At 47.1% G+C, this 27,363-nt stretch overlaps 2 protein-coding genes across 5 annotated transcripts in view; both read left to right on the top strand.

Moving 5' to 3' along the window:
* LOC135909477 (oxytocin receptor-like) overlaps positions 1–23,297 on the top strand; it is a 32,751-nt gene extending 9,454 nt beyond the window's left edge. The window contains exons 1-3 of one of the 4 annotated variants that reach the window (XM_065441703.1): positions 3,547–3,735; positions 21,141–22,321; positions 22,400–23,297. In XM_065441703.1, the coding sequence (XP_065297775.1) occupies positions 21,677–22,321; positions 22,400–22,711 (957 nt within the window). In that variant the 5' untranslated portion in view covers positions 3,547–3,735; positions 21,141–21,676 and the 3' untranslated portion in view covers positions 22,712–23,297. Of the gene's footprint in view, positions 1–3,546; positions 3,736–12,456; positions 12,548–21,140 lie in introns of those variants that run through there. The other 3 variants (XM_065441552.1, XM_065441619.1, XM_065441490.2) reach the window with 3 other exon arrangements.
* Positions 15,675–20,491, top strand: LOC139054577 (uncharacterized). The gene has a single exon (XM_070531761.1). The coding sequence runs from the start codon at positions 15,715–15,717 to the stop codon at positions 16,903–16,905; it is 1,191 nt and encodes a 396-aa protein (XP_070387862.1). The 5' UTR covers positions 15,675–15,714; the 3' UTR covers positions 16,906–20,491.
* Positions 23,298–27,363: the final 4,066 nt, after the last annotated feature.

Here is a 27,363-nt window from a genome sequence, read left to right as displayed (position 1 = left end):
CGAGCACGGCTGCAAAAGGCAGCTACGATAACATCTCTGTACTTGCGAAAACAGAACTTAGAGCTGTCTTCAGAGAAATGCTGCCTTGTTACATTCACTCGGAAGGAAATGAAGCGTTACAGTGTAAAGATCAATGGGCAAGCAGTAGCGAATGCACGAAAACACCGCTTTTTAGGGGTAATTATTGACCGAGACTTATCATGGAGCCCGCATGTTTCATACCTGAAGAAGAGATTATTGACAATAATACATCTCCTCAAATTTCTCGGCGGAAAGTCATGGGGCACTTCGGTGCGGTCAATGCTGCAGCTGTATAACGCCTTGTTCCTCGGCTTCGCAAGATACAGCCTCCCTGTGATTGGCAACACCTGCAAAACCAACCTGCGTGTACTCCAGGGACTACAAGCTCAGGCCCTAAGGACGTGTCTCGGTCTTCCGAGGTGTGCGTCTACAGCGGCAACGATCGTCATAGCTCGAGATCACCCAATATCAACGTACTTGGCAACTGACGCTCTCAGGGCGCATATTCGGCACGTTGCCCGATTACCTTCTCACCATCTTGCCGCTCTACCCACAGAAAGGCCACACACAACTTTCAGTCGTTTAATTGATGCCAATCGCCCCTCATTGCCATCGAACTACATGCCTGCAGCAAGACCATGCTTACCTTTATGGTGCCTGCACAGACCTGACATACGCCTCACCATCCCAGGAATCATGAAGAAATCCAACATGTCCTCGTTTGCCCTTAAGCAGGCCACGTTAGAACATTTACATGAGGTGCACAGTGGCCGCGTACACGTTTACATCGACGGTTCAGTTACATCTGCAAGCGCAGCTGCCGCTGTGCTGATACCAAGAAGATCCGTCAAGATACAGCTAAAGACGTCACATGTATCATCAACGACAGCTGCTGAACTCGTAGCCCTGCGTGCGGCTCTTCATTTTATTAAGGAGGAACCATCCCAGGCATGGTCAATCTTCTGTGATTCCAAGGCAGCCCTACAGAGTGTACTCTCAGCACTGCGCCATGGATCACATGAGCAGCTCGCCGCAGAGATCAGAGAAGTCCACCATCGACTAGTTGACGAAGGGCACGATATAATATATCAGTGGTTACCTAGTCACTGTGGCATACATGGCAATGATCGAGCAGACGCAGCTGCCCGATCTGCCCATGACGGCGTCAACTGCGTTGCCATTCCTCTTTCGAGAGCCGACGCAGCGAAAAAACTTGCCACACTTGCGCGTGACCTGACATTAGCCCAGTGGAATTCATCCGATTTCACAAGTGCACGCCTCCATACTCTAGACCCTAATTTACAGCTCCATATTCCGTCCGAGCTTCCACGACGTGACTGCACCCTTCTTATCCGTCTATGGCTTGGAGTAGCATTTTCAAATGCCTACTCTTTCCTTATCGGAATGGCCAATAACCCACTGTGTGACTTCTGCGGGTGCAACGAAACGATCGAGCATCTTCTTTGTCAGTGCTCTCGTTTTAACCCACAAAGAACTGTCCTGTCAGCCACCTTAGGCAAACTGGACAAGCGCCCTATGACAGAAGACAAGATCCTTGGAACCTGGCCTACGCGAACATCAGCGCGATCCGCTATGAAGGCGCTGCTGCGATACTTGAAAAACACGGGACTTTCTGACAAATTGTGACAGTACACTGTGTGGCGCAGGACTGTACGGTGACATTGCGTAAGACTAGGAATGCCTTTGCGGGTTGCGTGACAGTGCCCACAGAAATAGTTCGTGTGTACGTGCGTGTGTGTGCTTAGGTTTTTTTTTTCCTTTTTTTATCCTTCTTTCTTTCTCACCTATTGCATCCCCTTTCCCTTCCCCCAGAACAGGGTAGCCAACCGGAGATAATCTCTGGTTAACCTCCCTGTCTTTCCTTTGCCTTTCTCTCTCTCTCTCCACTCTCCCCATGGGACCGCAGCCCGGGCATTTCTTTGCCTAGCATGAACTCCTCTATTCCGTCAATCTCGCTGGATTTATTATTTTTCTTTTTGTTCCCCTGAGTGCTGGGGCAAGTGTCGTTCCCTCCCCCCAGGGGGCCCATAACAACACTAAAGTGCTTTATTTGCGTGTCTGCGCTGTGTCTCAGAAGAAACACAAACTGCATTATTCTAGAGCTTCTGCCGCGAGCAGATGAATATATTCGCTCGTAATACGAAGCGATGTGTTTGCCGTCGTTCTGGACAGTCATATAATGACAACATATGTATCTTTGCTTGTTTGTCCTTTCTTTAGCGCGCAATTCGAATGTACTTACAGAAGCAACGGGAGGGACGGTGCTGCTAAGGGCAACTGCAGGCATGGATGGTGCCGCAGCATCGATAGTCAACATCGTCTCACCGATTAGGATGAAGCAGTCAATGGTGGGATACACTACATTAATGGCATTTAATTAGGTACGCAAAACGATTTATAAACAAATATAGTAAGTTCTGCACACCCTACAAAACAAAGGACGTTAGCCCGAAATGGCATGTTTCGGGCATCAATGAGAAGTACGTTTCAAGTGCGACAGCATGCTAACCCTAATAAGTACTCAATTCTCCATTCTCCAATAAGTACTCCATTCTCCATAACAGCCATACGCACATTCTTCGCAGTCCATAGGAAGAGTACAGTCCATCAATATCCTTTGGCGCGAAAACGAACTAAACAATGACGAAACACACACACACACACACACACACACACACACACACACACACACACACACACACACACACACACACACACACACACACACACACACACACACACACACACCTCTCTCTCATTGCCCTTACTTCGCTGCCGACGCAATCGCGCTGACCTTCTGCTTGTTTTCAAGCTTCTACGCGGTATCCTCACCTGCCCCAAACTCCTCAGTTGTTATCATTTTTCGTATTCTGCGCAAGATCACCAGAGAACATATACATTTCCGTGTTCCTGCCTGTCATCACCAACACTGAACCGTCCAAGGAATATAGATTCTTTACAACGCTTATTTTCATGGTCTTTATATTTTTCATAACTCGCTGTTGTATCACAGTTTCACATATTGTTCAACTGTCCTCCTCTTATTTCTTTTGTGTTCACCTTGCGCCTTGTTGTGCGTAAGCCGTTTTTTGGAAGGTAATTCTTTTATTCATTGTCCTTTCTTACTTGTTCTTTAAATGTAGGCGTGCGCCACCACTCAGACCTCATGGTCGTTCCTGGCACGCCGGTAAACGACTGAGTGATTGATTGATCGGTTCATTATTATTATTACTGTAGAAGACAGAAACGACGTAGCCTACGTGCTTTCTGTCTCAGCCTCTGCGCACCAACCCACATAACACGACATCGCGGCTTGCTGAGCCATGCAACCACAGCGAACGTGCGGGGAGGGATGCGAAGAGGTGCGAGAGCTACGCGGGCAGCAAATCTTGGAGGAGACAAAGGAGGCCGAGGTGGGGGGGTAGCTAGGCCGACTCTGCGCGCATGCGCGGTAGAGAGAAAGGGAGACGAGGGCCTGCGATCGGCTGCCCATGCGCGGCACTTTTTCGACTGTTGCTCGCCGAGAAAAGCAGGGCCGCGACGCCGGTGTTTGTAGCGGCATGCAAGTCTCTCGAAGCGGAAGCAAGGGACAAGGCGCTTCCTTGTTCAGGTCAGGGTCACGCCAGCAGTGGAACAGTAATTTACCTCCACACAACTGTGCTGGTCACCGACTCTGTCGCTGGCAACTCTGAGGTAGGTGACGACTGCTGTGACCTTTTTAAAGCACCCCTGAAGCACAGTTTTCAAGTTAGCAAGGGCTTATCATGTGCGCTAGTAACTACACGACACTTGTTCATCGCTTCTTGTGCCCAATGGGAACTCCTTCCGATTAATTGCATTGCAGCGGTACAGCTTTGACGTCGCGAAGCTCAACGCGTCACACTCGATACGCTGAGTTTGATATTTCAAAACGACGAGTTAAGCGTGGGAAACAACGCTAAAGCCAAAGTTGCGTTTTTGACACGTTAGAAGGAATCTTGAGTTGGAGATAGCCCAGTTAACTAATTACTAATTAAAAAATTTAGTATGATGAATAATTTTGCCTCAAAGAACATTTGGTCTTGTTTTTTGGGGAGGGGGGAAATGAGCGTATTCTCTATAGCCAAGAATAAAGTTGCTATAACTTTGCTTGATGTACGTGAAACGGTGTTTGTGCTTTCGTTAGTCAGCCGTGTCCCCGCCTTGCTTTTTTTCCATAATATTTTTTTTAGAAATGTAAGCTGTAAAATGATCAAGAAATAAGCACGCCTTCATGTAGGAGGAGGATGATGAAAAGGAAGGAAGGAAATGTAGGGAGGTCAACCAGGTGCACTTCCGGTTTGCTACAGTACACAGGGGAACGGGTTTAAGGGAAGAAAAGAAAGGAGAGGGAGGGAACAAGAAGCTATCACTGGGAGTACATCGGGTGCCCATAACTTCCCGCTATAATCGGTCACTGAGGCCAGTCGCTTTCATGGAATGTAGCAGTGCCCGCGTCGCTTTGTAAGCCTGCGACGCGTGGGACCATGGTCCGACAGTCTTAGTCTCTGAAAATGGTCTGTTATCTAATCGTTTTAACACCCTCTGAAGAACGTCGCGTTCATAATCCACATCTGACGTAAGGTGGGGAAAATTTGCCCGCGTACTAAGTTCAGTTGACGGCCTAAAGCATACTTGAATACGCTCATTGAATTCAAGCAGTGGCTCGCAGAGCTAGGCAGAACATGGATTTTTAGTTTCAAAATAGTGGCTAGCCGGGCTTGTTGGTACGAACACATTCTTTAGCAAACAGCGCGAATAATTGCACACGGAAAAGAGGCACACGACAGAGGCGCTCACTTCCAACGAGTATATTTATTGCGTGAGCGCAGAATGTATATGCAGAGAAGTAATAGTAAAAACATAAACTGCGTGAAAACATGAAAAGAATAAGCCGAGATTGCAGGTGGGCGGAAATCGGTTAGACTTGCAGATACGCGATTTCCTTGTCTAATAATTGGATGGATGGTGAACTAATGCATGAAGGACCACGTTGGATGACGGCAAATGCTTCGATAATTTCATGCGTGAGCTGGTCAGCGTGCTTTTGGATGACAGTGACTTTTCTAAAATAGGGGATGCATGTACACGGCCTGCAATGCAGAGCAAGATTGCTGCTGTATTTTTGTTTTATATTTTTGACATGCTCCCGGAGGCGATCATTGAGTCAGCGTCCCGTTCGTCCTATACGTAGGAGCGCCCGCGCTTCAAGGGTATTTCGTAAACGACTTCTGCGATGCAGCTGGTGAGGGGCTCCTGATGCTTCTGTCGCAACCTTTTTTATGGGGGTTGTCTTGCTTGACCCTTCTGCAAAGGCGTTCAGCTTTTCTGGGGCTGAAAAAACAGAAACACCCGCCCTTCTCGCGGCCTTCTTCAATCTAGGGGACACCCCGTGCACATAAGGAATGACAGCCATTTTCGCAGTATTGATCTCGGTTTCGCGTGTCTTCTTTCCTTGGTGCATTTCCGCTAACATGTCTTCCACTAGCTGTACCAGGAGGACGCCCGAAAAACCAGCCCGCAAAAACCGCTCTACCTGGCCTTCAAAAGCCAATTCATTCTCGTGTATGCACGATCTTTGCTGCGCATAACGGAAGGCAGCCTTATGCGACTCCTCTCTTCACTAACCTTCGGTGAGCCGACCAAAAAGGCAAGAAGATTTTTGCTGAGCGGTGTGAATACCTCCGGAATACATGTTCTTTCTTGAACAATAGGAGAAAGTCCAGAAAACGTAAGGTATTATCCTCCGGTAGCTCCTTTGTGAGCGTGAGACCGTTCATACTATCTACGAAACTTTTGTAGACGACTTGTAACACTGAAGTAAGGTCGTCTTCAGTGGCCTCAATGAAGATGAGGTAGTGTACCTGAACACCTTCTTGGCGTGGACCGTTGGGAGGTTTCTTTCGATGTCGCGGTCGTAGCGGGCTAGCGACAGGTCTCTCAGTGCAGGTGCAAGTCATGAGCCAATGCATACTCCTTCGTTTTGGAGGAACATCTTCCCTGCGAACTGGACCACCGTGGAGCGCAGGTGCAGCATTAGCAAGTCGAGAAACGTTTCTACACATGTTCCGCACGACCCGCCGTGGTTGCTCAGTAGCTATGGTGTTGGGCTGCTGAGCACGAGGTCACGGGATCGAATCCCAGCCACGGCGACCGCATTTCGATGGGGGCGAAATGCGAAAACACCCGTGTACTTAGATTTAGGTGCCCGTTAAAGAACCCCAGGTGGTCGAAATTTCCGGAGTGCCTCACTACGACGTGCCTCATAATCAGAAAGTGGTTTTGGCACGTAAAAACCCAATAACTTTCTTGTGTTCCGCACGGAGGCATCGATGCGTACGGAGAAGTGCGCTTTCAAAACGAATGCGGGACAAGTGCAGAAAAAATTGTATTCTGTGCTAGTTCTATCTCACGAAACATTAAGCTAGTTTGGATCGCACTCAATCACGCTCCCGCATCTTCGACCGAATTTCATCTTGATGTTTGCTTCCCTCGTGACAAGCGACACATTTAATTCTGTTGGGTGGGTACATTTCTTTTCTCACTCTGGACTCCACTCAGCTATTGCTAACCAGTTGAATATTTAATGTTGTGTATTGTGCCTGACATAATGTGTGAAGCCTATAAGGAAGAAGTGCAGATATTTAGTGTAAAAAGAAGTGCTCAAGATAGTATTCTTTAGTGCACTGTCAACATAAATTAGTAGTAGTAGTAGTAGTAGTAGTATGTTTATTTGGCCATATTATATACAATATGCCCTCGAGGTGAGGCTAAAGGAGGTAGACCAAGCATACCTCCTGATAAGGCCTACACCCCGATCACACATCATGGAAACGGGGGCCGAATGGACAAAAGAAAAAAAAAGAAAGATCCCGAAACAACTGCAGTGCGCTGTTCTGTTTCCGGGTTTACGTGCATTTGTAACTGTGGCTTAATTCAAGCTCCGAAACGAAAAATGAGACTATTGAGTGCTTACAACTCCGGCTACAAAGGATAGCACGCTAGACTTTTATGTAAGTACGTGTAACACGTACGTGTCCTTTTAGTTATATTCTGTCCGCGTTTCAATTTGTGCTGACGGAAGATATTATTATTAAATATACCAAGTATCATTCATTATTTATTAAGACTTGGAACTGATAAGCGTCCTTACGTCCTGTAAATTATTCTATGGGTTAAAAAACACTATCAGTTTTGGCCAAAAATGCGAAGCAGTGATGACAATAGCGGGCGCAACTATATACGGCGACTTGCCTTGATAATAATCCTTTAAATGCTAAACAATCTCTTTTCCCCCCATAGTTGATAAGGCTTTAGCGTTGCGCTGCTAAGCACGAGGTCGCGGAATCGAATGCTGGCCGTGGCGGCCGCATTTCGATGGGGGCGAAATGCAAAAACGCCCGTGTCCCGTGAATTGGGGGCATGTTCATGATCCCAAAGTGGTCAAAATTGATCAGGAGTCCCCCACCTCGGCGTGCCTCACAATCAGAACATGGTTTTGGCATGTGAAACACCAGAATTCGGTCTTTGGGCACGTGACACTGGGTATGCTCCGCTGGTTATGTGCCGCTCTGCAGTAGAGAAGTAGGTAGGTTGGGTTCGTGTTTCGCCTCGCTTCGGGCCCCTTAAAATACTTAAATAAGAGAAATGGGCCAGTGTCGCTCGAAAAGCGAAGCATCGATTGCGATAGCAAATTAGTAGACACCTATGCGGAGTAAGAATAGTAACTTTATCGGCCGTACAAACTCGCAAACATTAGCTTACTAACTAAATAGAGAAGCATGCTGTCACGCGTGCACAATCAAACACCAACATATCTCACTCGATGACGGCGGAAACTAGCCACCAAAAAGCTGGAGTGAGGAAGCGTGGCATGCTGCCTCTCGCTTCAACGCTAACTAAGCGGCGAAAACAGCGCACACGAAGCTATCAGCACTCAGAGCCGAGTCTGTCCCCATGGCAGATCACTGTCAAAATAGGGCCAGCGCGGCCGCACCATACGCCGCAGCTGCCGGAGTAGAACGTCCCCCTCTCTCCCTTTCTCGCCAGGTGCCTTGCGCACGATGGAAAACGGCGCGCTTCCTCCCCGCTTTCCTTCCTTGCGCGCGTAAGATTAAGCCGTCATTGTCGGCTCACCCTCTCACGATTTCACTCGCACATATGGCATACAGCGCGCTGCGACGATGTTATCTCTCTTGGACCTTATACGGAACATCACGTCAACGCCGACGCCGGCGGCGATGGCAGAAATGCACCGGGAGTGGCCATATTATCGGTCGCGCCATAAAAATAAGTGTCCGACGGTGGTATCGAGCCAACGTTTCCAGAAAAAAAAAGTTCCATGCTGTACCCATCAGCCCAGAGACATACGTTTTTGTTTATTAGAGGAAAGAAGAAATGAAGCAAGTACAGAAAAGACATTTCAATGCTCAGTAAATTTAAACACAAAATTAGAGAGAAAGAAACAAGCAAACGCCAGGGGCGTTGCTAGAGCGCCCGGATATATGCAATTTATCTGCCCCTGGAAGATGCGCTCGGTGGTTCGTGGTGCTTCGGAATTTCTGTCACTTATTCTTATTGTACAGAATCGCAAACCAAAAAGACAAATTAGGTCGTACGATAAGGTTGCACCTTCTGTCATATCAAGGTGCCTGATGCAGATTGGATAAATTACGAAGTATATTTTCATGATTACTGTCAAACAACCCCACAAAATACTATATCCCAACGATCAATAAAGCAATGATAAATAGCCTGTTTCTTCTTGAATATTCTGCAATTTGCCTCCAAGGAAACAAAGAATCCCTCAGTCTTCTCCCATGGCAAGCATCGAAGTATGGAGTTTAGGAAGGTCTTTGTTTCCGGACACACACACACGTTTTCTGAACGTGAATGAACGCATCAGACAGCTGAAAATTTCTGAATGTAGCATGGTATGATGGAATGTTAAAACATATACCTACGATATGTACGTTTTAAAAGAGCTTTAAAATATTTTGCTGCCCAAGTTATCGACGCAGGATATGATGCTCAAACTTAAACATCACATCATAGATGCGGGTGAGAAAACTCTAGACTAAAAGGCGATGTTATTTCTCGATCTAACCAAGGCCTTTGACACTGTAACGCAACAACGCAATACTACAATATCTCCAAAAGCTGGATGTAGTACGTAAAACACACGCTTACATCAAAGACTTCTTCACGTATCGTACCGCAAAAATTTCAATTGGAGAATCCAAATCGGAGGCGCTCAAACTAGGTAATAGGGGTAACCCGCAGGATTCAGTCCTATCTCCTTTTCTATCCAACGTGGCAATGATCGGTCTTCCTGCGAGACTCGCAAAGATAGGACTCGGACACCACCTATACGCGCACGACATAAGCCTGTGGGTGACGGCTGGAAGCGATGGGCATGTGGAAGAGATCCTTCAAACAGCAGCAAACACGTTCGAAGGCTACATCAGAGACAATGGACTGGGACGTTAGTCACAAAAATCAGAACTTCTGCTCCATAGACCCACATGCAGGGGTCAAAAAAGCATTAGGGAAAGGCCGGGCATTGTGGTTACAGTAGAAGGCACCACGACACCGACAGTGGAGAGCCTGAGAATACTGGGACTCCGCATATCCGAAAACGGCCCTAATGCAGAAATAATTATACTACTAGACAATAGTGTTCAACAGACAATCAGACTAATAAAGCGGATATCCAACAGGCACTATGGCATGAAAGAGAACGATCTCATCAGATTAATAGAAACATTGGTAATCAGTCGTATTGTATATGTGGTTTCTTACCTCAAGCTCTACGCTGCGGAGAAAGCCAAGATAGACTGCATTATTAGAAGGGCGTATAAGCAAGCCTTGGGACTTACGGCAAATACGTCAAACGAGAAATTCTTGGCGCTCGGCGTGCACAACAGATTAGACCAACTTATGGAGGCCCAGAGAGTAGCGCAGTATGAAAGGCTTACAGAGAGTTTGACGGGGATACACATCTAAGATTAAATCGGAATAACCTACGAAGCACAGCACGGAGTGCGGAGAGACATCCCAAGGAAAATAAGGGAATGGAATGGAATGGAATGGAATGGAAAACTTTATTGACTCTTTAAAGGTTTTAGCGGGTCGAGGCCGAAGTCTTCATTCTTGAAGCTTGAGTCCTCTTCAGCCATGGATGGGCCCCCAGTCCAGGGCTCCACTGAGCCGGGCCGCCTCGCACGCGTGCGCTATTAGAGCTCTTTGAGTCTCTAGCTCGTGGCTGGTGAGCCAGCTCTCCCATTGCTCCGCACTTGGTGTTTTGTGTTTGTGGAATGTCTGGTTTCTTGTACACTCCCATGTAATGTGGTATAATGTTGGCTTAGCTCCACACCACGGACAGGTTGCGCTATACTGCGTGGGGAACATCCTACTTAGTATGTGTAAGTTTGGAAAGATGCCCGTTTGCAGTCTCTGCCATCCTGCGGCCTCCTCCTTTGTTAATGCTTTATGTGGTGGCAGATATTGATATCTTAGACCCTTATAGAGGTTTAATAGCTCTGAATAGCTGTTCCCGCAGTTGATCTGTGGCCCCTCTGGGGCGGTTGACGTTCCTGGTAAGGAACGTCAACCAAAACTAAAAATAAGGGAACAAAAATAAGGAAACATCTATCAATACCCCCAATCCTCAGAAACATGCACCAGGAGGTTCACCAAGATCGAAGAAACGCAAGAGCGATAGCTCTCCACAAAAGATTCCCTAGTGCCAGGGACGTGGTCTATGTGGACGCGGCGGAGTATGCAAATGGACAGAGTATGTCAGTAGTTGTTACGAGTCTAGAGGGTGACTGCAGAGTTAGCGCGACGGTAAAAACATGGAAGGCGGAGGTGGCGGAGAAGGCTGCTTTAGCACTGGCAATAGCCTCCCCGGAAGCTAACATCGTAGTAAGCGACTGCAAGACAGCCGTCAAGAACTATGCAAAAGGAACGATCTCGCCGGAAGGGCTGATAATATTAAACAACTGTAGTGAAGATCGCGACATTCACATTATATGGGCACCCACGCACTCCTCTCTTCCCAGGAACGAAACAGCGCACAACCTCTCTCGAGAACTGACAGGCCGAGCAGGTGAGATGAAAATACTGGGAACGGCCGAGAGAGACCGGATGACCAGCTTTAACGAGATATCACCAAACTTTATAAATTGGGAAGGACCCATTTCCCCCCGGCCCACTCCTTGCAACGTAGACGGCAAGCGACGGCATGGTGCCTGTTACAGATACATATTCGAACCCATACCCGGACCTTTACACCGATAGATCTGAATTCTGTCAAGAAAGGGCGGATATAGAGCATATGGTTTGGGCTTGTCCTCGGACATCCGCACAGAATAAAATAAACAAGACCAGAGAGCAGTGGGAGACCGCGTTACTCTGCTGTGCACCAGAAGACCAACTCAAGGCAATCCAGTAGGCTGAAGATGCAGCCAGGGCCCAAGGGCTCAAGGCCGTCATTTAGGTAGAGAGGCCTAGGTCTAAAATCTGCTGTCGAAAAATAAATTTTATTCGTCCTTCCATCCATATATGTATCTCGACTGCCTGTTTATTGGGTAAAATCCGCGAAAAAGAAATATTGTGCGGAAACGATCGACCGCGATTGCCAATGTAAGCGAATAGCCGAACGCTTCTATATTCGAGTACTACTTTAGAAAAAAGGGGGCCTTTACTCCTCCGAGGTGGATGCTCACGAGCATCCACCAATGGGCGCGCACTCTCGACTGACGTCATGAGCCGGACAGCCAGTGACCCCGCCGACGAAGAAGATGGCCGCCCGCGCTTCGAGCTGGCGCGTCAGCTGTGTGCGGCAGCCCCTCGTCAGAGTGAATTCCCGAACTGTTTGTGATGGTCTATGATGCCGGAAATATTACTGCGGGCTTACGATGCACCGTTTGTGCCGCGTGTGTTTATTCTTAGCCGTAATCGGGTGAAGAAATATTGCAGCGAGCATCGCCGACGCTGCGCTACGCTTCGCCTGAACACAGGATCCCACGGTGACACACCGCTACAAACACGCATCCTGCGTGTTTGTTCCATGTTGTTTTATTTCGCTCCCGAGTTAAGTTACGACGAGGAATGTTTGCAAAAGTCTGGCGCCTGCCTGCTGTTAGCAAATATAAAGTCTTGCGAATCGAAAGTTATTCGCAAGGCTTTTATTTCAGATACGACGGGTGCTTTTAATCTCTCGAAGATCTGTTGGACGCTTGCGCAATGCATGTCGTGAGCGTGCTGCAATGGGCGCGATACGGCAAGAACAGAGCCGTTAAGCAGCACATCTGTGACTTTAGCATAGGGGCCTTCACTTGTAAGCTGATTCGTCTTCTCCTTCTCTCCTGCCGGAACCCTATGCCCACAGCACAGGGACAGAGGGCGGCGGGAGTGGGACTGCTGGACAGCATCCGAGCCTAAAGTTTCACGCACCACAAATCTCGCCTGCGACATGGAGAACGTAGGTATCAAATAGCTAGTTGACGTTGGGCGACGAATGTCAATCAATCAATCAATCAATCAATCAATCAATCAATCAATCAATCAATCAATCAATCAATCAATCAATCAATCAATCAATCAATCAATCAATCAATCAATCAATCAATCAATCAATCAATTAATTAATCAATCAATTAATCAATCAATCAATCAATCAATCAATCAATCAATCAATCAATCAACTTGGCGCCTTTGCCCGATATCGATTGAAGTATCGAATTGAAAAATTATAGGCCCATTAGCTTGCTTCCAGTATTACATAAAATATTCACCAAGATAATTTCCAACAGAATAAGGGCAATGCCTAAATCAACCAAGGGAACAGGCTGGCTTCAGGAAGGGATAGTCTACAATGGATCACATCCATGTCATCTGTCAGGTAATCGAAAAACAGGCAGGGTACTTACTATGAGCCTCTCTATGTAGCTTTCATAGATTACGAAAAGGCATTTGATTCAGTAAATATACCAGGAGTCATAGATGCATTACGTAATAAAGGAGTACAGGACGCTTGCGTAAATATTTTGGAAAATATCTACAAAGATTCTACAGCTACCTTAATTCTCCACAAGTGGAGAAAAGTGGGTCAGACAAGGAGACACAATCTCTCCAATTATTCAGTGCGTGTTTGGAAGAAGTATTCAAGCTATTAAACTGGGAAGGCTTAGGAGCGAGGATCAGCGGCGAGTTTCTCAGCAACCTCAGGTTTGCAGATGACATTATCCTGTTCGGCAGCACTGGGGACGAGCTTCAACTGATTGAGGGCCTAAGCAGAGACGCTGTAAACGTGCGGTTGAAGATTAATATGTACAAGACAAAGATGATCAATAACCGGGCAAGGGAGCGAGAGTTAGGATATTGCCCAAAAATATTGCCCAACCCAGGCACTTCCAACGACACAGACTTAGCGTGGGCGTTTTTATTCGGGAAAAACGAAAGCCCGCGGAGGTTAAAAAATACCACGTGACAGCGCGCTCTGTGCACCCGAATGCGCCACGATTACAGCGCTCTCATGGGCGATTTGTAAAAACATCGCCAGCGCCGTGCCTTCCCTTCACTTAGGAGAAAGGCTTCAACCTTGGCTCGTCTCTGACATTACCGGCCGCGGCTGGCGACGGCGCTCCGAAAAAAAAGCGCTTCGTCAGCGGCCACTTGCGCCTGTCGCCGAAGAACGCGGCGTCATCAGCCGTTTATTCCGATATGACGAGAAGAGCAGTTTTTGTTCCAGCGTTCAAGTCGATGCGGAATAGAAAAAATACACACAAAACATGCATCACACACCTAGAACCTGTGCGAGAGAGAGCATCATTTGTTACAACGCTGCTTTTCTTCCAAGCTGTGCCAGCGGCTAGATGCATGTGAGCTCGACTGTTTATTACTGTCGTGCCGCGCAACCGTTTCGAAGAATTTGTTTGCAGTTTATCTACTATAACTAACCCTCGGAGTGTTACCTCATGGCTTTGGCGGCTGATACGGGATATCCTTTCTGCCGCAGGCTTTGCATCTACGTGAGGATTTTCGGTGAAGGCAACTGGTAAATAAACAATAAACACACACATGCTACTCGAAGCCATCAATACTGCCGGATTCGAGACACTGGTTATGTAATGAACGAGAAGAAAGGAAACCGATGGGCCATATTTTATTAGGTTTTATTATTTCCCCTGTGTTGCTCTTGGTGTCTCTGTTTGTTGGCTTCCTATAATATAAAAACAACAGCAACAACAGCCAACAACACATAATGAAGTAGTACATACAGGTACCAACTAGCGGCAAGAAATTCAGGTAAAGGTGTTTGTACTTCAACAGCTGTAGATCTAGGTAAAAGTGCTTTCGTTTGAGGGAGGGGGCAGTCCTGATTTTCTGGTTGTGTTTAGTGGTGGACGAAATTGGAGCAAGGGGAATGCGTTTAAGGGCTTCCGTCTCTTCTCCCGTCTCGTTCCGTCAGAAGAGCTTGCTGCAGTCTGTACTTGCGACCTGGAACGCTTCCTGTCGCTCAACGAAGTTAGTGCCAACGCGAGAGCGCAGTCATTCGGTACACGACTGTCGTGCACCGAAAGAAACGAGTTTTGCGCATTCCTGCACGTCATCATTCTGTCGCTTTTGCCTGAGTCAACGCACAAAGGCTGGAACCTGGCACTGCGAACGAGATAAAGAGAACAAAACTAAAGAGAAGCAAGACGAGAATGAGGACATAGCGTCACTGTACTGCAGTGATAAAATAGCTAATCACATGCTCAGCCAAGCAAATTTCTATTTCCGTTGACCGGTATGATATATATATATATATATATATATATATATATATATATGATATATATATATATATATATATATATATATATATATATATATGATATATATATATATATATATATATATATATATATATATATATATATATATATATATATATATATATATATATATATATGATAAATGATAAACAACTAACAGCACACACAGCCACACACACATATGCGTTATAGCAATATTTACAGAACGTCAGCAGCGCTTTCCTTGATTGGTAGCGGGGCGTCGTATAGGTAATGCGATTCTGCCGTCGTGCGGAAAGGGGATTGCTGGTAACGTTTGGTTCCTTAGCAACTCTCACTGAAAGTTGTGGGATCGTGCTTGGAAGAAAACACGTGTCAACACACACGCACGCAAAACAGAAACAAAAAAATGGCTGTGGCTTAGGTAAGGTTAAGCCCAGGATGCGAAGCATACTAGCCTTTATTTTAGTTGTTGAACCACTGTTTAGCCTGGTGAACTGCTGTTGCTTGGCTATATTTGGTTCGGCTAGACGAAGAAACAACTCATGCATTACTTCTTCGCCTTCAAGAGTGGAACGCGACAGCGTTCCCGTCGACCCGCCAAGGGGTGTAAGACAATGGGCTACAGGGCAGCGACTACGCGCCCCGCATTGGACGCGGTGAGCGTCGAGCAAAGCAGCGTTCGGCGCGGCAACGAAATGTGCGCCTGAGCAAGAGACGCACGCCTTAGAAACAGCGCGTTTCTAAGGCAACACCGCATTCACTAGAGGCGCTTTTGTACCACTTTGAAGCGTTGTACTCGTGGCTCAGCAGACGCGTCTTGGCTTCCGAAGTGGAAGGACGTGCTATCATGTGCTCCCTTGTAGGGGCGGTTTCAGCGGCCCGTGTGGGCCGTGGTATCAGGTGTACTGAAAAGCCGGCTGAAGACTACCAGGTTGTTCTGCCTCATCTGCCCACAGGTGCTTCTGTTTTAAACACCGTTTTTTTGCATGCCGATGTGAAAGCCAGGCCATATCGAGTGGAGCATGTCCGAGATAGCCTTGCACGTCTTTCGTTGCTGCCGGAAGTGGTGGCCCTCGGGGCATACCAAATGAATCACCTGTGGGCAGTGACGTTTAAGGACGAGGAAGGCAAGAGGAAGATATTAGAAGCTGAAGCGTTCAACGTTAAAGACCACCGCTGCATGGTCATCGACCCGCGCGACCGAGGTGTCCGACTGAAGCTATACTGGCTGCTTCATGGCGTACCGGACGAAGACGTGCGAGTGGCTTTGGCGCCGTTTGGAAAAGTGACGGAAATTAGCAGAGACAAGTGGAAGGTCAAGGGCTGCATTGACAAAGGATCAACCACCCGCTCGGTGACGCTGAAATTAAATGTGGGCCTCACTGTGGACGACCTACCACACCAACTGCGTGTTGCTGAGGATATGGCGCTCGTCTTCGTTCCTGGCAGAGCGCCGCTCTGCCTCCGATGCCGTGGCATCGGACACATCCGGCGAGAGTGCCGCGTTCCACGATGTGGGGTCTGTCGTCGCTTCGGCCACGATGATTCCCAATGTGTGCGCTCTTATGCCAGCGTTACAGGCCCACTCCAAAGGGACGTGGTATCCGAACACATGATGGACGCCGCAGATGCCGAAGAAGCTAGCAGGGAGGACAACGACGTGGCGAAGACTCCTGCAGTCCCCCTTGAACCCTCCCCAGGAGCTGTCCAGGAAGCGACTCTGGGGGGTGAGCCCTTGGCTGCAGCCCCGGAAACGAAGCCAGAGACTGCGACATGCGACGCAGGCGTGAACGCAGCAAGCGCGTCATCGTCATTGCCGCAAGAAGTCGGCCAGGAAGCAACGGACGTCGAGATGATTACGACCGGAAGCATCGCTGCAAAGCGTGCTCACGAAGACACTGGCAATGCAGGAATAACTACTGCGTCGGGCACCGGCGAACCTCCAACGAAGGCATCGACTACGCGGCGGTCTATGCGCAAACCGCAGCCGAACGTGCCGCCTGGCAGTAGGGTGGCCCCTAAAACGCCTCCGCCCTAGCGGAGGACCCGTTCCAGTAGCCTTCAACGATGACTACAAGAACCCCACAGCTTCGATGTGAGTAGGACGCTTGGCCAAGCAACCCCATGAGATGGCGTCTAACTTTAAATCTAGCCTACGCGTTGCGACATTGAATGTGCGAGGAATGTGTTCGCGCAGGCGGCAGTGCCAGATTAGTCGCATCCTTTTAGAGAATGACGTTGACCTTCTGGCTGTGCAAGAAACAAAAATTGAGAGTGAGGAGCAAACAGAACAGATGGTTCAAGTTTTTCGATCTAGATACAGTGTATGTGTGTGCCATGCTGTTGGACGGTCAGGAGGCTGCGTCATTTTTATTCGCAATAGCATATCGGTTGTAGAAAAAGTGTCCACCTGCGAAAGTGGGAGACTTGTAGCATGTGATTTTATTTTTGCTGGTCTACTGTGGCGCGCTGTCTGCATCTACGCACCGAACAAAATTCATGAACGCGAAATTTTTTTTAAGTATGCTGAAGGATTTTTGAAAACAGAACGACATGTTGTGCTTCTTGGGGATTTCAATTGCGTCTGTACAGCTGAAGATAAAACGACGAGCCTCAAAGTACGTGATAGAAGCGCTGAGCTGTTGAACGCGATAGTAAATGAGAGAGAGCTTGAGGACATTGGTTATGCAATGACGCGAGATGGCCAAGCACGGTATACGCACTTTCAAGGTGATTCCCATGCGAGGCTTGATAGAATATACGTACCGGCGAAGTTTGTACCACTGTGTTCCTCTTATGAAACACAATATCTCAGTTTTAGCGATCATAGTTTGGTCTCGATTACGATTGGCGAAAAACGAAAGAGTGTCAAATTTAATTGGTTCCTGTGGAAGTTCAATGAAAAACTGCTGCAAGATGAATTGTTTGTCACGAGAGCCAAGGAGTATCTTTCAAATGCCCTGCATACGGAAACCAACTGTTTCATATCAGTGTGGGAGCAGTTTAAATGCGACTTTAAAATTGCTGCCATCGATAGAGCATGCGTATTGCGTCACAAGGAAAGGCAACAAGAGGAACAGTTACACAGTGAACTGGTGTACATGTTAGGGGTAGAACATGAAGTGCCTGGAGCGTTTAAAAAAGAAATACGAGAGGTGAAAGCGAAACTCGAGTTGATCGACGAAGATAAGTACCGCGGCGCAATGATAAGGGCGCGCACTGAAAAGTTGTGGCTGGGCGAAACGCCCAATAAGCGTGTGCTAAGTGAAGAAAAGAAGCATGCTGCAAATAAGGAGATAAATGAAATTCGCTATTACAACAAAATTACACGAGAAAGCGAAGAAATAAAACGTGCATTTGTTGATTTTTATACCGAACTTCTTGGAGGAAGAATTTATGACCGCGAGTACTTCAAAGCCCACTTTCTAACTCTTATGCCAAGATTAGAGGACACGGTTAGAGAATCACTGGAATCTGAAATTACCGTGGCCGAAATTGAAGCGGCAATCGATGACTTGGGTAATGGCAAGTCACCTGGGCCAGATGGACTGGGCGCAGCCGTATACAAATTTTTTAAGGCAGAAATGGCAGTGGCTTTACACCGAGTGATCGCTGAATGCTATGAAAAAAAGCAAGCGCCTCTCTCGTTCAGGACAGCGCACGTAGTAATGATCCCCAAAACTGACGATCCTGCAAAATTACTTTCAGTTGAGTCCTACCGTCCCATTAGTTTGACCAATACAGATTATAAAATATACATGAAAGTGTTAGCTAGAAGGCTCCAAAACGTTATTAAGTCCCTCGTTGGCCCGCATCAAACCTGTGGCATTAAAGGTAGAACAATTTTTACAAACATACACATAGCAAGAAGTATTCTGGAATGTTGTGACGCAATGCATGACCGCGTAGCTATGATTCAGCTAGATTTACATAAAGCGTTCGACAAAGTTGTACATGAAGTTCTGTTTTTATTGCTGGAGCACGTAAATGTTGGATCTGTAATTACTGAAGGCGTTAAAATGGTGTATCATGATTGCACAGCCAAATTAGTGATCAACAAAGAATTAAGTATGTCAATTCCTGTGCGGTCGAGTGTGAAACAAGGATGTGCGTTGTCCCCTCTACTTTTTGCGATATACTTGGAGCCGTTTTGTTTACGTTTGCTTGCAACACCATGTATTCGAGGCTTCACTTTTTTCAGCAGTGAAGTTAAGGTCTTAGCGTACGCGGACGACATAGCCGTGTTTTGCACTGATGCTAGAAGCGTGCAGGAAGTTGTCAGTGTTGCTAAGGCGTTCTGCACAGCAACTGGTAGCGTGATCAGTTGGTCGAAATGCCTTGGATTTTGGCATGGCAACTGGCAGAGCACCCCCGAGGTGTACTGTAATATGAATTGGACCGTCTCCCCCGGAAATTACCTCGGTGTCCCGCTAAATAACTACCTCAATGCTGATGAATATTGGTCTGAGGAAAATAAACGCGTCAAAAATGCTACCGATAAATGGGGTGGCCATAACTTCTCAATGTTCGCAAGAGCTTCCGTTTGTAATGTGTTTTTAATTGCAAAAGTGTTCTACGTGTTGCAAGTGATGGCCATGACAAGAACTTCGGTTCAAAAAATCCACCGAGTGTTTGCGACCTTTATTTGGGGATCGCAATGGGAGCGCACAAGCCGGTGCAATTTGTTTCACCAGGTGAAAAATGGTGGGCTAGGGCTCTCACACCTGTTTTTCAAGCAGCTAGTAAGCAGATTCTTCTTTGTGCGGGACCAAACTGATGTGTTTTTGAGAACTGTGATCCAAGCACGATTGCAGGATTATCTATCTGACTTTGTCGTGTCATCTGTTTCTTTTGGAGCTGGACCGCTCAGTCCTTATTTGCGTGAAGTGGTTACTTCTGTACGCCTGCTCAAGGCAAGGTTCTCATATGAATACTTGTGTGATGTCACGAAAAAGCGTTTGTATTCTGATATTCTTGATGTATTTTTACCATTACCGGTTTACCGAGCTGCCTACAGGCTAGGTCCTGAGCGCGATGTGCTAAAGCGCTTTAAAAAAATGCCAGTGAGACCCTCTGCTAAAACGTTCTTTTTTCAATTACATACTGACACTCTCCCTGTAAAGCCATGGTTACAAAGCAAAGGTCTTTCTGTACCTTGGTCGGTAAACTGCTTAATCTGTAATAAGCCAGAATCAATTGAGCATATTTTTATTGACTGCCATGACGCCGTATTTCTGTGGGACGTCCTACAAAGAACACTTAAAAAAGAATTGCCGATAAGCCCTTTTGGAATCCGGTTTCTTCCACGTGCAGAAACAGGGGAAGCGCCGAGTGATATGCTAATGCTGCTTTGCATGCACAGCGTATGGAAGACGAGAATGGACATCAGACATTGTCATATACAGGCTCACTCAGCAAGACACTATTTTGTTGAGAGCATTATATACACACGCGACTTGTTCAGAGCACTATGTGAACCCCCGGAATGGCTTCCTGTACTAGACCAATTGGCTTCTGTGAAGCCCTTCTAAACATCTTACACTGGCCGAGCTGTGGCTGGTGTTTTTAGGATATGTACATGTCGTGTAATTGATCTTTTTGTTTGCGTTTGTGAAAAGGCAATAAAGAAAAAAAAAATACTCGTGGCTCAGTGGTAGCGTCTCCGTCCCACACTCCGGAGACCCTGGTTCGATTCCCACCCAGCCCGTCTTGCAAGAGTTGAGCCAAAGCCACTTCTCCTCTGTCGTGACGTCACGGTGTCACGTGATTTCATGGTCACCGCCGCGCCTGAGGAGCTGGGTTGAGCCCTCGTAATATGCTTCGCATAAAAAGAAAAAGAGAACGCTGCGTTTTTTAGAGAATATGGCTATGGTTAAATAAAGGTTCATGCTTGGCTCCACATGTGTAAAATTATTTACTAAGCAGGCAACACTGAGTCACATCTTGAGACAAAGTAGAAAAAAGAGACCCTTTTGGCATTTTGCGTCTAATATTGAAGCTTTGCTTAACAATTTGTCATCATAAACAAACGTCAAGTTGCCTAGCTATGAATGTCTAAAGATAATTCGAAATATTCAGGAAAACGTATACACAAATGCTCGTAAACATTCTACGTGCTCGTTTTCGCATTTTATTTGCATTGGGTTTTCCCACTCGTGCTCGCTTTCGCATTGCATGAAACTTTCTGTGTACTAATAAAAGTGCATTGTACATGTGAGTCTTTAAGACGTTGAGTCCGGTAAACTCAGATACGTTGCTTTTCCTTTATTGCAGGTACTTACTGATCCAGTTCAGGTAATGATGAAGAGGCTTACAGTCCTGAAAGGCGACGAGAATCGGCCTGTCGGCGTGTTGGAGCCCCCGCATTGTTTTAACAATATGGAAATAGGGAACTAGGAAAACCCAGCCGCGGGATTCCTTCTACTTCACCGAGTACGCGCGCAGAAGCTTTGCGGTTTCCTAACTGCACAGTTCGCTTCAATACGATCATGAAGCACACTTGAGGACAACACAAGGACCTCTACTCGAAGGCTGTAAGGGTTAGTACAGTCACGTCCACATCGACGGCTCTCACCCTCGTGGAGACTGGACTCCGATGCAATGTGTCTCATTGTCTCGGAGGCCAGCCTCTACGAGAGATAGAAAGAGGCAGACGCTGGCTGGGTGACGGCGCCGGTTCCGCTGGGTTGCTCTATCTGACTTCATACTCGGATGTCGATAATGACAAGACTCCGGAGAACGCTACAATCGAAGACGTCATATTCGGACCTCAGTACGCAAGAACCCTGCGAATCGCCTTCATCGGCGTCATGCTCGTCTTGTCACTCGTGGGCAACTCGTTTGTGTGCTACCGGCTTTTTACGTCCCGACGCCAGAGACTGCTCAAAACGCAGGTGCTGTTCCTCAACTTGGCCCTGGCCGACCTTCTGGTCACTGTGGTCACAATTAACTCGCAGCTTCTCTGGGAGATCATGGGACGCGTGTGGGTCGCTGGTGAGGCTCTTTGCCGCGTATTCAAGGTGCTGCAGACGTACGCACTGGTCTCGTCCACCTACATGCTAGTGGGCATCGCTGTGGACCGCCATTTCGCCATCTGCAATCCACTGAAACCGGCGCCCAAGCCTCGGATGGTGGCAGCGACCTGCTGGCTGTTGTCCCTCGTACCGTCCGTGCCAAACCTGTTCGCGTTCCGCCTCGTAGTGGTTCGGGGCGAACACTACTGCGCCTCGGTCTTCTACGTGTACCGAGACTACACTGCTGTGCGGCAGGTCTACATGGCATTCGTTTTCGCTCTCGTGTTTGTGGTGCCGCTCGTGGCGCTGGTCGCGCTTTACGCGAGCGTACTGCTCCGGTTGTGGAGGGCGGCTGCCACCGCCACACCAGAATCGTCGCGGGCACGAAGCGCTGTTGCTGACTCTCCGGGCCGGGACAGAGACCGCAGCACGCTGCCGAAGGTGCGTGTGCGGACGCTCAAGATGGCGGCGCTTATATCCCTGGCGTTCCTGGTGACCAATCTCCCGTACATGGTGCAGGAGATGCTGCTGGCCTTCGCGCCAGGCGTGTCGCTGGGGCCGCATGCCGTGGCGGTGTTCGGCGTCATCTCGGCTTCCAACAGTGCCGTCAACCCGTACATCTACCTCGCGTTCAACGGAGGTGCGGGCGCCACCGTGTGCGAAGCGCGCATGCGCGGATTGTGGCGTCGCCTGACGCGCTCCTCGGCGTCGAAGCGAACCACTCTCTCCTTCCGCACGCAGTGCTCGACGCTCAAAACGCCCGATAATAAGAGACTGCCGGCGGCAGCAGGGCTGCCTCTTGCACACGATCTTGAAAACTGTGAAATGTAGGAAAAGGCGAGTGAGAAGTTTTAATGTACAGTAACGTTAGGGCGTACTGGAACCTTTTAGTAAGGTTGACGACGCCATCCCGTGCCTAAACTTAGCTCGCACTATCTAGTGCCAGCCTGGGTTAATTAGAGAACACGGGGGAGGCCTTCGTCCCGCAGGGAACATAAATTGGCTGATGATGACAATGATAATAATAATAGTGTTGTGGTGATGATGATGATGGACGTCGATTGACACTAGTTAAAGCTGGATATACTATCCAGCTGCATGATCGGCCGGCGCGGGCTAGGTCGGGGCAGGGTTGAACTTTGTGAACGTTGTTTTCGAGCATAGAACGGCACAGAAGACTTAACTACTGGCGTGGTGATTGCGCCTATTGCCCTTTGCTGTGAAGCACGATGTCGCGGGTTCGAATCCAGCCGCGATGATCACGTAGACTACGGGTGGCCAGATTTGGGTGCGCATTAAGAAAACTCTGGTGGTCAAAATTAATCCGCAGCAATTCACCATATGGCCCCCTCAAACCACAGGATGTTGTGTTGTGACGTCAAAACCTCCTATGTCAATGAATAAAAGAACTACACTATAGGATGGGCACGAAGCTGTCATGAAATGTTTCCACACTGTGTACCCGATTGTTGTGAATGCATCATTCTACTTGCGTTCATAGCTAGGCCGACAATGCTGGATTGATTTGAATAAATACTAATTTCTGTGGTATAGCGTGTTACGTCACCGGGTAGCCATGCCTAAAAAGTGATTTATTCCTCGTCATCGAATTCTCAGTCTCATGCTCGGTTTCTGTTAAGTGCTTTTATTCAAAAGGCATTTGTTCCCCAGTTTCAAGAAGTTCATTACGAATTAATGGCCAGCCACACAATCACGCCAATGCAACTTTTGCAACCAAATGCCGCTAAGGGATACGACGCTCTGTTATCGGTTCCAAATGGAAAGGAATCTCGTATATTAACGCTTGCAGCGTCAATTTTTTAAGCTTTAAAGAGAAAAAGACCCAGAAGTATGTCCCGATGTAAAAGTTAAATGCAGTGCATTGAAAAGTAATATTATGCATGCTCATTTGCCGGCGAATGTAGCTTAACGCAGAGTGTGGCGGTGATAGCCTTGACATGCTCGAGCGCTCCTTGCTGCAGCCTTAAGTCAAGCCTACATATTAGTAGCAGAACATTGCTCCTTTCTACGTAGCCAAATGCTGCGGTCACAGGCCCTAGCCTCTAGTTTTTCAATATGGATTTCGCGGGTCTATGAAAGGCCTCAGTATAGTACAAGAAAGCTGACGGCGCATTTCCCGAGAAGCAGCTTTTATCAGCACCATCTGCTGAAAGAGCCAACGAGAGACGTCTGGAAACACATCTGCAGCGACCTGTCCATACACAGTCACGATATTTTTTATATTGATCGACATAGCAATGGAACAAGGTTTGAGACCGGGATAGTTGGTGTATAATAATGGAACCACAATAATGGAAGTGGGAAAGAAGGTCGATATTGCCTGGAATGGCTATACCTCGGCTGTCTTCGATTGAATGGGGCGCCAGCACGCTCTTTAGCGGGCCAGAAACGTCGTATTCGTTATTTATCACAGACCACTCGTGGTGTGTAAATTGACCATGTCGTGATCCTGGCCTGCACTTGTTCAAGCCCTTACATTAGCGAGAGAGAGAGAGAGAAAAAAAAGAAGTGTGAAAACTGTCCGTGAATGACCTACGAATGTCTCGAGGGGTGCGCGACGGTTAAATGAGCCAGAATCACTGCCGCAGCCGCCGAAGCATGCGCCGGTCGTTTGCTAAGAGACGTGTTGGACTGCTTGCAGCGTTCGATTTGGTGCGGCTGATTTGCCGATGATGGTTCGCCACGGGCCATTTCTAAGCAGCACCGGGCTGACGTGAAAGCCACTAGGCAGCCGCTGCACGGCCACAAAGACAGAGAGAGAAAAAAAAAGGTCATCAAAAAAGGAGATAAATGACAATGGCGCAATGTATTCATTCATCCACGCAGCCATTAATATATATATATATATATATATATGCGGTAATAAATCATGAAACGTGTAAAGGTTACGATGTGAGTGGCTCAGATTTGCAAGTTCTCAATTTTTCCCGATGAATCTCATCGCAGATCCACTGTGGTAAGTACGATGGAGAGGTGTTTATTTATGTATTCATATATACTGCGATAGAATGTAGGATCTTGTACACATGTAAGTACACAACAGAGGAAAAAGAATGTGGGAGCTACATTCAATTAAGAAAAAAAGTTACAAGGAACGCACAGAATTAGAAACAACAAAAAGAAAAACGCGATGAAGGTACTGTCACTTCAATGATTTGCGGTACAATCAATGTATGAGGAAAGAAAGGGAGAAACGCATAGTCTCGTTCAGAAGAAAATGATGTTACTGTACGTATTGTTACGGGGAGATGTAAAAAATAAGTTCGTACGATATTTACGCAGTTGCAGCAAGTGGCACTACAACAACAAAGATGGCGGACCGGGCCTTGGCTCGTCCTCATCCTCGTCAACTATGCAACATGTTCTTCGTCCACAGGGACAAGTGGCTCATGACAATATTTTTTCGAAATTCAATAAGAAATCCTGTGTTATTATTTTATTTTTCAGATAGCTTATTCTACTCAACTATTATTCTAGAAAAATACAAATATTTGAAAAAGTCAACACGTTGTCAGGATTGGGGGGCTCAATCCCGTCGTTCGTGATCCGTTGTCAAGATTGGAGTCGGGCATGAATTAGAAGGTAGCTGGCCCATGCCATCGTCCAACTTATCCACGCTGAGGACGTTGATGAAGGGAAGGACTGCTTCTCATCGAGAACGAGGAATATGGGTTTATTTACAATATTTATATCAGTCTAACATGACTGTTTGAGAAAGTACATCAGTCTAACATGACTGCTTCAGAGAGAGTGTCAGTCCAACATGACTGCTTAAGAGAAGTGTGTCGAGCATCTGCACAACAGCAGTTTGTAAACACTCGGTCCGCCGGCGATACAAGTCGGCGAATGTTCGTTTCGTCATCGCAAAACTAGCCGCCTCCCGCAGGACGGCCTACGCACAAAAAGGCACACACGTTCCAATCTCCGGAGCCTACGTCAGAGGGGCCCCGTAGAACTCGGAGCCGTTCCGGGTAGCGCGTTGGAGAGTTTGGGAACAATAGTTGGCCCGCGGAACTCATTCCGTCACAAAGTCGATTTAGTCACGCTGTGGCTAGAAGTTGGCGACGAAGCTCCCGGTATCTTGCCCTCATAGTCGTAAGCGGGCGGCAATCCGGCATTGCAGGTGGCCATTCTTAACAACGTGTAGTAAGCGGAGTTATAGTTGGTGAGCGCCCGTGCGTGGCATCCTAACATATCGAATGCATGAAAAGTCTAGACGTGCCAATGTTATAGTGACAGTTCATTTTCTGGTACAATATTTAAACGACATAACTAATTTTTATTAGAGATAGAGATGCTCTTTAAGACATCCTGGGGAGGCTTGCCTGACAAGTCAAGCATTCTACTACGTACAGGTATGATAAAAATGGGACAATTCGCAGGCTTCAGTACACAAATATAGTACACAAAATTACACAACACTCAACTCTTGATTAACGTGTCTCATTGATATCCGTGTATCTAAGGAAATTAACAGTGCTTTTGTTGCTCGAGATGCACAGACAGTGCTAGTCCGTGCAACGAGGGCGTGTCTTAGCTCAACGAATGACATTTGGTGAATGTTGAGTGCTGGCATTAAGCCAAATTGAGAAACAAAGTTAGTGATAGAGGTACGCTCGCAGATACTGCAGGTAAACCTAACTGCCTTCTTTTTTGCAGATTTTCTAGTTTCTCGATATGAATTTTAGTGAACGAATTCCACGCAATAACAGAATGTTCCAAAACTGGCCAAATCAGTGTTTTATATGCTTAGAAGCGTACAGAGGGTGTAGATGTCTTTAAGGAGCACCTTAAAAAGAACAACTTGCAGCGATAGAGAGAGAGAGAGAGAGAGAGAGAGAGAGAGAGAGAGAGAGAGAGAGAGAGAGAGAGAGAGGAATAGAACACAGGAAAGGCAGGGAGGTTAACCAGATGCACGTCCTGTTTTCTACCGTGCACTGGGGGAAGGGGGTATGGGGATGAAGAGAGAGAGAGAGAGAGACAGAGAGAGAGAGAGAGGATGGAGAGCACAGTTTCGCGCACAGTGGAAGGTTCGCACCGAGATAATTTTCTATTACTGCAATGAGATGTCAAAACAAATCTTCAGTTTTGTAGAGACGTAGATAATTGTATGTGTAAGCACCGACAAGTGTTTTTGTGCCATACCGATATTGTTGTGGGTTAAACGGTTATTCGCATATACACTGCATTTTCCAAATATGGCCCATTTTCCAGTAGCTGTATCTTTCAACTACAATACTGAAGTCCATATTTACTCTGACTTGATCTTCACTTGAACTTATTTCTTTGTAAAGCATGCAGTCGGTCAACGTAAGACTAACTTTAATGGAAATATTGATGGTGATTTAACACATTCATAACAAAAATTACTGCGTACCAAAGCGTTTCCCTGTGTTTATTTAGTTGAAGGCCATACATGATTTCGATAGTACAGCTCTGCTAGCGAAATCAGGTATAGCTTT

This window comes from Dermacentor albipictus, chromosome 1 (genome assembly GCF_038994185.2).
Source record: "Dermacentor albipictus isolate Rhodes 1998 colony chromosome 1, USDA_Dalb.pri_finalv2, whole genome shotgun sequence".
NCBI classification, from domain to species: domain Eukaryota; kingdom Metazoa; phylum Arthropoda; class Arachnida; order Ixodida; family Ixodidae; genus Dermacentor; species Dermacentor albipictus.
This window is presented reverse-complemented; position numbering and strand designations above follow the sequence as displayed.

Coding starts and splice junctions, on each gene's coding strand:
- LOC139054577 (XM_070531761.1), top strand. CDS start 15,715: ATGTGCTCCCTTGTAGGGGCGGTTTCAGCGGCCCGTGTGGGCCGTGGT.